The following is a 12,524-nucleotide window of genomic DNA, read 5'->3' on the forward strand; positions in this document are numbered from 1 at the left end:
ATTTAAGTGATATCACATTCGTTAATAAATCTCCTTAGAAAACGAATTCAACTTTGTAACACTTTTCTTTGGACCCACTCAGGGGGACCACCCGTTCCAAATTACCCCATTATTTGTGAGCGCGTGCGCACTTTATTATTTCTCTATCTCTTTCTCTATGTGGTAAAATATATGGGTACACGTATATATGTACGTATCAAAGTCTAATATAGATTAATTAATACCGTTTTTGTATCACGTGTTTATGAAGTTGTTCTGTGATAATTTAAATTAACCGATGGCGAATCTTTTTATGTGCGCATGTCAAAAATTCCTAAATATTATTTATCAATTATCTGACGTGTCAACAATAACTAGTGTCAATTTAAACAGCATTACCAGCATAATAATATGTACGAAATATTAATGTGTAAGAAAAAATTATATATAAAATGACGAGTCTAGGATATCTTATCTATTAGAAAATAAATTTAATCTGTAAATCGTTCACATGTAATCTCTTACACGTGTATCCTAGTTTCGTCACTACTGATCTAAACAACATAACCTAAACAAGACAACATTAATTATTACTAGACATACAATTAATAATTATGTATATACTTGTGATAAATATGTATATACGTGTAATTCTTAAAGTTCAAACATTTTATAATATGTACATGCTTGTTCTTAAGATCTTTTGTAATTAGAAATATAGATATGCATTTTTGTATTTATATATTATATGTATTTACATCTATTTATGAAAATAATTATAATCAATCAATGTGGTATGTATGAATACGTGTTAATTTTATAATTATAAAATTTTCTTATCATCCATACTTATCTCTTAACTTTCAATCAACGTGACACAAAATATACACGTTAGATCTTATACACAATTAAAAGTATTATAATTAATAATTAATTTAATATACATTCTCTATGAATTGAATCTCTGATACCATGTAGTGATATAATAAGTTATTTAATTAATTGAAAATTTGTCTCTTTTTTTTTCAGGAAATTTCCTAGTACGAAATTGTAAAACATTCGTTATGTTGGTAAAACAAAATTACCATTACGTTGGTACAATTTTAAATCCTATATTGAAATTAGAGAATGAGTTTGAAAACATCAGTAGGCGCGAAAGCTCTTTCGTCGTTTTTCTTTTTTACTAACGTGAGATTTATTAATAATTATCTAAATACATCACTAAAAATGGGACCTCTTGAAACTGCAAAAAAAATTGCTGCTTATAAAGCTATCGACGAACATGTCAAGGTAATTTATATTTATGTGTATTAATATATTATTTTATTTTATTTTATTTTATTTTATTTCATTTTATTGCAAAATGATAAATCAGAAAAATTATAGAGGTTAGTAATAGATACTTGTATTGACATTTAATGTTTTTATTATAATTGAATTTGATTTACAGGATAATAGTGTAATAGGAATTGGTAGTGGGTCTACAATTATTCATGCCGTACACAGACTTGGTAAGAACTATTAATAATTTATTTTTAGATATACTCGACACATTAATTTTTTTTTTTAAATTATTATTATGTTCTTAGAATATTTGTTATTTTGTAAAATATTTTGTCTAGTACAACTATATTGAGAGATTGTGATTAAATAATTATTATAAATTATGTATATATATTACAGATAATTTTTATCTTACTTAGATTGTAATCTTTAATTTTTTGGAATACAATATCTTCTTTTATGTATTATGTACATAATATAATCATATCTACACTGAATATCTTTTACCACGTTGTTGCTTTTAATATTGTATACACAATTAAGAGGTTATATTTTGATCAGAATTATTTATTTCTTTTTATAGCCGAACGTGTGAGAGAAGAAAAACTTAACGTGGTTTGCATTCCTACCTCGTATCAAGCTCGACAATTGATACTTAATAATCATCTAACATTAGGTTATTTGGATTCCTTTCCCAAAGTAAGCAATATTTTTATATTATTTAATATCTTGTGTGTGTGTTTGTTAATTTATTATATAATATAATATTTTATTTATAGATAGATTGTGCCATTGATGGCGCAGATGAAGTTGATGCCGATATGAATATTATTAAAGGTGGCGGGGGATGTTTGCTTCAAGAAAAAATTGTTGCTTCGTGTGCCAAACAATTTATTATCATAGCTGATTATACGTAAATTATAAATCTATACCGATCTAATAACATCTTTCCTTATACATTGTACTTATATTACAATGAATTTTAGAAAACAATCGGAGAAACTTGGACAACAATATAAGAATGGTATACCTATTGAAGTAGTTCCTATGGCATGTGTTCCTATTCAACATAGAATTGAAGATAATTATGGTGGCGATGTAAAAATCAGAATGGCAGTTGCTAAAGCTGTAAATATTTTTCTTATATCTTACTATTGTCTATATATTTTTAATGTAAAATAAACATACACTTGCGTGTATTAAATTTTGTATGTGATTATTACAGGGACCTATTATAACCGACAATGGTAATTTTATTCTGGATTGGCATTTTCCAGAAGATTTGAGCGATTGGGGTAGAATTAATAAAGAAATTTTATTATACCCTGGAGTAATAGAAACAGGTCTTTTTATTAATATGGCACATAAAGCATATTTTGGTATGATGGATGGCAGCATTAATGAACAATCATAAAACATTTATTGTTTAAATAAATAAATGTTATTTTTTTTATCTTACTTACAATAATGTGATCTTATCGGGATTTATGCAAATTCATATATCTTGCCTACATATATAAAATTTCGTTTTATATTGTATAATTATTTTATAATAAGATATTATTAGATACTTATAATGTCATTTTATGTCGACTGATTTACATTTCGATTTCTTTTTTAATCGAATTGATGGATGTTATTTTTATACTATGTATATTTTAATGTCATTTCATTTTCCATATTGTACTTAAAAGTGCATTAGTAGATTAGTGGGAAATATCTGTGCGTGTAATTTTTTATTATTAATTAATCAATGATTTCGGTGCCATAAATAAAAATATTAAATTTATTTTTAAAAGGCATCGAATTAATTTTTACGAATTAATACATTGTCGCCGCAATAACAATTAAATAAATTATTATATTGATTAAATTATTAAACATGATCTGAAATTTAATAATTGTTTTTTTCTTCCTTTTATTAATTTTAATTTTTCTTTACACCGATCATGATGGATATTGCTAGCATTATAAAATTATTATGAAAGAAAAAAAAGAAAAAAATATACTCGCCCAAACAGGGACTTGAACCCTGGACCCTCAGATTAAAAGTCTGATGCTCTACCGACTGAGCTATCTAGGCGTTGAAGTTTTCCTCGTTTTTTACACCTATTGATCAACGTTGGATTAAAAAAAATATTTTTTCCGTTATATTATATTTTCAAATACATAAGTCAGTTTGAATATTGCTATTATCAAATATTCATGCTATATAATATATCATTTTAAAAAATTTTCAATTAATTAAATAATAAAGAATATATTAATATACATTTAAATCATGTGTGGAGATTTATAATATGTATTGATTTTATATCTATATTCATTTATATAAATATACAATTTTTTTTAATCAAAATTTCATTAACAGCAAGTTATTATTTACACATATGTAATATTAAAATAAAATATGTTAGGTATATACTTTTTTTATAGCAGGTTCAATTTCTTCTCTTATTTAGTAAGTTCATGTTTTACTATATGTTTGTTTATGATTGCTTAGTCAAGTTTATACCAAACAAGAATCGAATCAAGTTGTATATTTTACGATTGTAATTTTGTACATTATAATACTCAAATGTGATTTATTGTGCAAATAATTTTATAAAAATTGTTAAAAATAAAGTTTAATAATCAAATATGAATTACACATATATTTATTTATCTTATTTTGCCGATAGGCTTATGTTATGCTCGCGGTGTATTTAATAAAAAAAAAAAATTTATATATCTCTCATGTAAAATATAAATCACGCATGTATTTTTATGCATTATAAATTACAAAATTAAATTAATAATTATAAGAGATATAACTTAAGACTTAATTTAATTGTAATTTGTTATAATGGGTAATTGTCTACGAAATACGATACAAAAATTATCAAAAAAACATAATTCAGAAAAGTAAAGTATTCTAACTTTTTTTTTTATAAGAAAAATATAAATCTTTTCTTTATATAAATACAAATATATTATTTTTATTTCAGAAGTATAACTCTTCTTATTGTTGGTCTAGACAACGCAGGAAAGACTTTAATTTTAAATCACATATGTGGTGGTATGTAATAAAAAGTTTTTGCTCCTTTTTATTATTCAAAATTTGTTATTTTTTTGCATTAGAGAGAGAACTTTCTTTCATTTATATTATATATATTAGCAAAATTCAAAATATTAAATTAATTACTAGAAATTCACAAAGATTGGAATTTTATTTTTAATATAAACAAAGCATTGTTACATTATATATATATTTTCAAATAAATTTTAAAGTTTATTCAACTTTTAGATCCTGATAAGCACGTATTATCAACAATGGGATTCCGAACTGTATGTTTAAAATATAAATCTTATGCTGTAAAAATATATGATCTTGGTGGTAGCACACAAATAAGATCATTATGGCCAAAATATTATAATGATGTAAGTTCATGTTATTTTAGTAAATAATTGACTTTTATATACATATATTTTAATAATTTACAATCTATAGAAATTTCTCTCAAGTTATTTCTATTATAAAGAAAAAGCATATTTATATTATGCATTTGTGCTTTAATATTAAATATTTTAGATACACGGTCTTATATACGTGGTGGATGCTAGTGATATTTCCCGTCTTGCAGAAAATAAAGTTGTATTTGGTGAATTAGTTGCGCATGAAAATATTTCGGGAAAACCATTATTATTGTAAGAAATATAAATCATTCTATGTGTTATTTCTCACACATTTTGGTTTGAATATACGCACATGAAATTTTAATTTTTAATAATTGTCTGGCAACATATTAACAATATATCAATTATGATTAATTGCTGTAATAAATATTACATGTATTTTAACTCTGTATGTATAGGCTTGCCAACAAACAAGATTTAAATGGAGCTATCGATGAATTGGATGTTGTTGACAATTTAGATGTAGAATATGTAGTGAATACTACACGATGCCCTACAAGAGTTGAAACTTGTTCTTGTTTTTCCGACAAAGACCACGTTAAAAGTAGTACTTTAGGCATTACAAATGGATATAAGTAATGATAATTTGTTCATAATTCTTTTTCATCAAGTTGAAATCATCTTTTGAACAAAAATATATTTATTTTTTCTTAGATGGTTATTGGATACAATCCTGAGGAATTATACTGTTTTAAATAATAGAGTTAAGCAATCTCAAAACATCATAAACGAAGAATTAAAAAACCGAAGAGTTGTAAAGGATTGCAAATATTCTCCACCTAGATTATCAGTACACTCTAATCCTTTTAAACCAATAGCAGAACTTTTATCTAAAAAGGTAAACTTATTAATATTTTTGTATAGATGTACAATGAGATATAGAAATTCGATATTATATTATTATTAATTTCTGCTTTTTTTTTCTTTTTAGGAAGAAAATAATACAGGAAATCATTTAGTCAATGGTAAGAATTATATATCTCAATTAGATTATATTATATTAATAAATTATCATTATAATATGAATTTATGTAAATAACGTGAACACGCAGGTGTTATCAATGGGAAATCTCAACTTAAGAAAATCTTCATGTCAAATAAGACTGCACCACTTCCTTCTGAAAGTACATTTAATATGAATGAAGATCTATCTTTATACGATAATTCTAATATTATAACACCTGTAGCACAAAAAAGTACCCAAACTATGACTGGTATAGATTTATCAAGTTTTGATACGCATCTTAATGATAAAAAAAATAATAAATATCACCGTCCATATACAGCACCAGCACATTCTACATCACATAATACATTATCGATAATAAATATACCTGGACAAGTTCTTCAGTAATGATCTATAAGATATTATATATTTTGGGGGCCAATGCGTACAAGTAAATGAAATAATGAAATAGAATATAAATTAATCAAATTATTTAAGGAAAAAAAATAATTTTTACTGACAAACTTTATTTGTAATATGTTTTTTCATTTTCATTGTATATCGCTATTGTATACTATAAAGAAGTTATACATTAATTTTGTATATAAATGTGTATAAAGGTACAAGTGTATACAGTATAAAAGACACTCGATTATACAAAACTCACAGCGTTGCATGTGTATGCATGTGATAATACTATCTTACATATAAAATATATTTATCCTGTGTTGAAATTATTTTTATAGAATTGTTATAATAACAGATTTACATGGTTAACACATATTTTATCACAACAATTCACACAATGGTAAACAGTGGAACTTTTTAATTATAATTGTAAACTTTTTCTTATAAAATTTTTAATTGCAAATATTTACAAAATTTACGTGATTTATATAATGCGAAAACTTAAAAATATTAAGTAATTTGATAAGATCATTGGAATACCAAAAAAAAATTGTAATAACTAAGTAATAATATTGGATTACAGAAAGATGTAATTTAATGATAGTATCTTTTAAATGCACAAAACGGTTTAAAAATTAATAGGGCCACGTTACATGTAAATATATAAAGTTTAAAAAACATTTATGTCAAAAATTTGTTCTATTCTCATTAATTTGTGAGATCAGAAAAATTTGTACTTCTCATATTTGTGTATATCTCCACTCTCCTAAATAGTTATTATAAATGCAACAAATAATGGCAGTAGAATTGTGATTCCATTTAAAAAATTAATAATACATGTTACTTGAATAAAGCTAAGCACACATATAATACATGTGCTACAATAAAGTAAAATGTGCTACTTAACACTTAGCCAGCCATTCGGGGAGATAACCCATGTTGATCTTACTTATCTTTACTTATTTTTTATTTGGTAGAAACCATACAGTTCTCTGTGATTGGCTAAGTGTTGATATAGATATATAATATTAATCTTAAAACACTAAACACCATTCTGAGGGGCAGTGAATTTTACTAGACGAGTTAACATGGTTGTAATGCATGGAATTTGTTTTTGTTGGTGCATAGTTATATTATCCGGAGTATTAGATTCATAATCAATTGCAACTCGCTGGCAGACAAAAGTAAGTAGCGTTAATAAATCATGTTTAAATCCATATTCTTTTAATTCTATACATAATGCTTGCATAAACCATGATCCACGTGTCGTATTTCTCCATGAATAAAAACCTATATGGAAATTATTTTGGAATTTAATTAATAAAAAATTAAATAAAATAATTTAAAGATAGAGAACGTATTCTTTTACTTTCGATATCCAAAATATACGATTAGAATCACAGCTTACCTGGTATTGTTGAATAAGCAATTAAAAAATCTGCATGACTTGGTATACGGAATGTACTAGTATGTGTACTACTACTATCAGTTTCTGTACGTTCTTTTAAAGTTATACCAGAATCTAACTTATCGCCTTGACAGGCTTGTATAAAAAATAGTTTTGGTTTTCCGGCAAGAGTAGGACACTTGTCTGAAGTAAAAGGAGACCAAATAGTATCAGCTTTGTAAGGAGTATCATATGCATACAATGTTCCTAACTCTCCATGGCTTAATACGGAAACTATTAAGCAATCGTGATTAGAGTGATCTAGTTCGGAAGCTATAAAAATACATTGTTATCAATTAGAGATTATATTTTATGTTCTTATATTGTAATTTACTTAATCTTTATTCTATTCTTTCTTTTGATACCTTCTTTCAAAACCATTTCTAATTGTTTAGAGGTATAATTTTCATAAACTCGAACAGTAAATCCAAGTAATTCTAATGCATTCTTGAAGTTTTCACAATCAGTATTAGTTCCGTTTCGTGGTTTAAGATGATTAATAGAAAAAAGTTCATGATTAAATATAATTGCTATGCCACGTTTGGGATGATCCATTTTGTAATGTGAAGCATATCGTTCGGTTGGTGATGTTTGTAAAGGTCGAATAACCGGAGTAGTAGTTTTCCTGCAAGAATATAAATGATTTACAAATTTTGATAAATTTCATTTTCATATAATATATCAGATTAAGGCTAAGTATGTTTTAAAATTTGACGATAAAATCTATACTACCATAAAAGATACATTTATTTTTGATAACGTAAATTCAACGTTTTATAAAAAGACAATTGAGATGTAAAGATAATTGAATATTGTACAGCAAACAATGATACCTTGAGCATCCAAATGCATCAGAAACATCATTGTCCGTTTCTTTGTTATATTCTTTAGAAGACATTTTGTTTAACAGTAGAGTAATCCAATTTTATAAATTAATCAATTGTCCAATTTCTTGTTTCACTTTCGATGGTAGTTCTCCGAACAATGAACAATTAATGCATATGTATACATATAGTATATAACCACTAAACATTCAAGACTGATTTTCGATGTGTCGAATTCGTTTAACTTTCAACGCTTCCATATTTAAGTGATATAAAGGTGACTGTACTTCGTATAAATGCGCGCGTCGCTTAACAGCATTCTTTCAACCAATAAGATTTGTCTTATAAACTCGCCTTAGTGTTCTATCATCAGTAATAAATTTGACTGCTGAGATTTTTATCCATGAAAAATATATCCAAATATGCAAATAAATATGCAATAAACGTAAAAACTTCTATAGAAATAAAACTCGTATTATCATGTGAACAATAATCAATTGATTCACATATACAGTGAAGAACCTTGAAATCGTACATTGTTAGGTTTACTAGATTTATCCTTAAAAGATATTTGAGATATAGTGTGTTTAAAATAAGAAAAATTTAAAAATAAATACATTAATATATTTAATAAGAGTTTAATTTGAAAGCTTTATTTATAACAAGTGAATTAAACAAATACGAAAATAATACACGGAAAACACCTGTACTTTAAAATCGTACATGTGATATAAAAACGATGGGAATATCCGATTTTTTCATGCTAACGATTGGTGGTCGATCGTCCTTTGTTTTAATTGTTATTTTAATATTTCTTTTTTTTTTAATTTCAGAATCAGTTTAATACTCATCAAAGTAAGAATAATACAAAGTACATTTGTTCAAAAATTACATATCTATCAATATAACAAAAATATTAAACAATTTCTATCTGATATTTTTTTTAAATAAAAATTTTCTATTAAAAATCATCGCTTATCTGGAACGTTAAAACAATCTAAAATATTAGTAGAATACATTAGAATGTCAGATATACTTAGAATGATCGTTAATTTATTGAAAACAATTTAAATCATGGTATAAAAACATGGAATATAATTGAAGAGGTACCTTCCTTTTCAAAAGTCCCCGTTAGACTGGCTCGTTGTCCTCTATGAAAGTTCTTTTATTGAATATTGTTTATATGACTTTTCGAAGGCTACATATGCATAACAAAAATAATATTCGTAATAAATAGAATTTCCTTATTTGGAAAGTCATATAAACAACATTTAATAAAAGTAATTTTATAGAGGACAATGACTCAGTTTAACGGCGTTTAACAGACACTTGCATCGATTAATTAACAATTATTTTAATACTCTAATACACTCACTTTATATTTCAGATCGTTTTAACAAAAATGTACTAGTTTAAGCATTACATATTTATTAATATACTTTGAATATTAAATAATTTTAATGTGATATTCTTTTTTTTATATATTTGTTTTCCATTAGAATGAAATCGATTAAAGCTCGACTCGTCCGGAAAAATTACGTTAGACCATTGTTTTGATGTTAAATAAAAATGTTCTTTGGCAAATGCGATTCTCACGCGTTCATTTTCAAATAGTTTCGATACGCGTCACTCGACTAATTCAATCAAACTAATTTAAATAATAACGTATCATTCTAACACTTACTTTTTTTTTAAATCAAACTTCATTTCTGAACGAATAGTTTCAGCAGTTTTAAATTTATCTGCTTCGGAGATTCTATAGATCCTTCGATCAGTTCTGACATCAGTTTTTCGTTGCTTAATTTTACGAGGATTTTTTTTAACCCTTTGCGGTCCTATGTCGAGTGTGGCTCGACATCGCTTTGTGTTCTGTATCAAGTTTCTCACCCGACTATGTCTCTCTATGTCTCTACTCTCCTACGTTAGTAAGGTCATAAATGTTTTCCAAAATAAACGTTACCAAGTGGATAAGCGATTAGTGAAATCTGTGCGGACCAACTGGTTGCGAATCCAGCGCGGATCTGCTGGAACGAAATGGTGAAAAGCGCTCGATCCGCAAAGGATATGTAACTATACATATATTTCTTTTGCAATGTTCTTGTAAAGAATAAAAATGAATAATTTCTACTTAAAATATTCACATTTAAAAATAATTATTCTGAATGTATAATATTAATTTATGATTTATTCCTGTCTCATTCAAGTAATGACATCTACAAGAGAATGTTTACTAAGAACCATTCCATATTTTACACAGTATATAGAATATGATTATGTAAATATGTAAAAATAATAGATATTAATTAACATAAGTGGAAAGGTCAATCATATGTTAATGTTATTTATATCCTATGCAAAACAAAACATTATTGATAAAAAAATAAATGAAACGTAAAAGCATTTAACACATATTAAATTTAATCAACTGGTAGTTGGTCAGTATCATTCGGTTATTATAGATGAATGGTCGATAATGATAATTTGGAGAAATAATCAAATTAAAAAAAATAAAAGAATGTCAGGAAAACGAGAGATGATCTCTTTGGTGATCCTAACAGTAGTGAGCTTGCGAATTTTATTAAAAATAAGCTATTTTACGTGGATAAAATTATTGGCACCAAATCTAGGCTTAGGTATAGATTTGAAGAGTCAAGGTAGATGGGCAGTGATCACAGGAGGAACCGATGGTATTGGCAAAGCATATGCCAAAGCACTCGCTGCTAAAGGACTCGATATCGTTCTAGTATCAAGATCATTGATAAAGCTTAGAAACGTCGAAACCGAAATAAAAGAGAAATATGGAGTGGAGACTCGTATCATTGAGGCTGATCTAACCAAAGTTCAAGAGGTTTACTCTAAAATAGCTACAGTTATCGAAGAACTCGAGGTACAATCATTTATTGCATTTATAATGAGAGGGATGATAGAAGTTATGATAATAATGAAAACGTCCTTACAGGTTGGTATTCTAATTAACAACGCTGCAATGTCTTACGATTATCCAGAATTGATGACAGAAGTGCCAGAAGAATTGCTGAATCAAATTTTGCAAATTAACGTGGCTGGTCTTACCGGTGTAACAAGGGTGGTTCTACCAGGCATGATAAAACGAAAGAAGGGTGTTGTTATTAATATAAGCTCAGTAATGGGTGATCTTATAAGTCCATATTTAACAGTCTATGCTGCTAGCAAAGCTTATGTCATTAAGTTCAGTGCTGATTTAGCTGCGGAATTATCTTCGAGTGGTATTACCGTGCAATGTATTATTCCTGGACCAGTTGCCACCAAGATGTTAAAAACAAAGTAAGAATGCTTATTAGTTTATTCATTTATTCATCACGATCGAGTTTATTTTTTGATCAGATTTGTTTTCGATTATTGAAAAATTGAATATACTTATTCGTTTGTTTTTCGTAGGTCAACAAATTGGATGATACCGACTGCTGATGATTTCTCTCAATCTTCCTTGAAAACTGTAGGAATCGAATCATTAACAACTGGATATTTTTCGCATCATTTATTTTACGCATTTGGGAAGACTGTGGCATGGGTTTATGAGAAAGGTGCAATACAAATAACAAGACAGGCTATGTTTAAATTGAAAAATAATTATCTTAAATATAAGATGATGAAACAACAAAAAATGGAAATGATAGCAAAAAATGATGCTTTAATTTAGCAGGCATCATCAAGGAGATAGACAATCTATTTCAAAACACACACAAAGTATTTCCGGTCCAAGTTACGATTAAGGCATACTTTAATAAAAGACAATTTATTTAACGTGCAAGTTTTTATTCGATTACAAAATTATTCGTTAAAATTTCGTGCATACAAAATTGTGTATATTTTGTAATAATATATAATCATTAATAGGTTTTAATGCATACCAATAAAATAATGCTGAAAAAGTATCGTCCATCGGATTTACAAGCCTCATTTCAATATTTCCTGCAATCGATATTAATATATTTTGTTCATTATTTCAAAAAAAAAGAAAAAACTTCAAATAATAATGATATATTAGAATTTCTTTCGTCAATTTGCAATAGCAAGTACGGTCTAAGAAATTTCAATTGAAATAAAATTCGATTGATAAAAATATAATCACGATTAATTTACTGAAGAAGTCTAAAATCAAACTGTGACAATGGTGGTTTTTCTGTTTATAGTCGATTTT

The 12,524-nt window shown here is 26.5% G+C and overlaps 4 protein-coding genes and 1 non-coding gene across 9 annotated transcripts; 3 read left to right on the forward strand and 2 right to left on the reverse strand.

Moving 5' to 3' along the window:
* Positions 1-153: 153 nt before the first annotated feature.
* Positions 154-3,161, forward strand: LOC122520978 (ribose-5-phosphate isomerase). Of its 4 annotated transcripts, none has more exons than XM_043641331.1 (7): positions 154-189; positions 1,009-1,269; positions 1,430-1,490; positions 1,847-1,962; positions 2,043-2,176; positions 2,250-2,391; positions 2,489-3,161. In XM_043641331.1, the coding sequence occupies exons 2-7, from the start codon at positions 1,108-1,110 to the stop codon at positions 2,675-2,677; spliced, it is 804 nt and encodes a 267-aa protein (XP_043497266.1). In that variant the 5' UTR covers positions 154-189; positions 1,009-1,107; the 3' UTR covers positions 2,678-3,161. The 4 variants fall into 4 exon arrangements, with proteins under 4 accessions (XP_043497266.1, XP_043497265.1, XP_043497264.1 ...); XM_043641330.1 differs by lacking the exon at positions 154-189 and adding an exon at positions 305-392; XM_043641329.1 differs by lacking the exon at positions 154-189 and adding an exon at positions 323-409.
* Positions 3,162-3,273: 112 nt separating this feature from the next.
* On the reverse strand, positions 3,274-3,346 carry Trnak-uuu. Its single transcript has one exon. It is a non-coding gene; the product is annotated as a tRNA-Lys (tRNA).
* Positions 3,347-3,705: 359 nt separating this feature from the next.
* Positions 3,706-6,076, forward strand: LOC122521066 (ADP-ribosylation factor-like protein 13B). Of its 2 annotated transcripts, none has more exons than XM_043641486.1 (8): positions 3,706-3,724; positions 4,251-4,321; positions 4,550-4,683; positions 4,835-4,950; positions 5,118-5,294; positions 5,374-5,557; positions 5,651-5,684; positions 5,772-6,076. In XM_043641486.1, the coding sequence occupies exons 3-8, from the start codon at positions 4,576-4,578 to the stop codon at positions 6,071-6,073; spliced, it is 921 nt and encodes a 306-aa protein (XP_043497421.1). In that variant the 5' UTR covers positions 3,706-3,724; positions 4,251-4,321; positions 4,550-4,575; the 3' UTR covers positions 6,074-6,076. The 2 variants fall into 2 exon arrangements, with proteins under 2 accessions (XP_043497421.1, XP_043497420.1); XM_043641485.1 differs by lacking the exon at positions 3,706-3,724 and adding an exon at positions 4,040-4,167.
* A 569-nt stretch (positions 6,077-6,645) lies between these two features.
* On the reverse strand, positions 6,646-8,620 carry LOC122521067 (caspase-1-like). Its single transcript, XM_043641487.1, has 4 exons — positions 8,354-8,620; positions 7,886-8,145; positions 7,482-7,793; positions 6,646-7,363 (listed from the first exon to the last, which is right to left on the reverse strand). The coding sequence occupies exons 1-4, from the start codon at positions 8,416-8,418 to the stop codon at positions 7,116-7,118; spliced, it is 885 nt and encodes a 294-aa protein (XP_043497422.1). The 5' UTR covers positions 8,419-8,620; the 3' UTR covers positions 6,646-7,115.
* Positions 8,621-10,570: 1,950 nt separating this feature from the next.
* Positions 10,571-12,127, forward strand: LOC122521068 (very-long-chain 3-oxoacyl-CoA reductase-like). The gene is made up of 3 exons (XM_043641488.1): positions 10,571-11,231; positions 11,304-11,647; positions 11,762-12,127. Exons 1-3 carry the CDS (start codon positions 10,818-10,820, stop codon positions 12,021-12,023), a joined length of 1,020 nt encoding a protein of 339 aa, XP_043497423.1. The 5' UTR covers positions 10,571-10,817; the 3' UTR covers positions 12,024-12,127.
* Positions 12,128-12,524: the final 397 nt, after the last annotated feature.

Source organism: Polistes fuscatus, unplaced genomic scaffold, assembly GCF_010416935.1.
Source record: "Polistes fuscatus isolate 324 unplaced genomic scaffold, CU_Pfus_HIC Scaffold4, whole genome shotgun sequence".
Taxonomy (NCBI): Eukaryota; Metazoa; Arthropoda; class Insecta; order Hymenoptera; family Vespidae; genus Polistes; species Polistes fuscatus.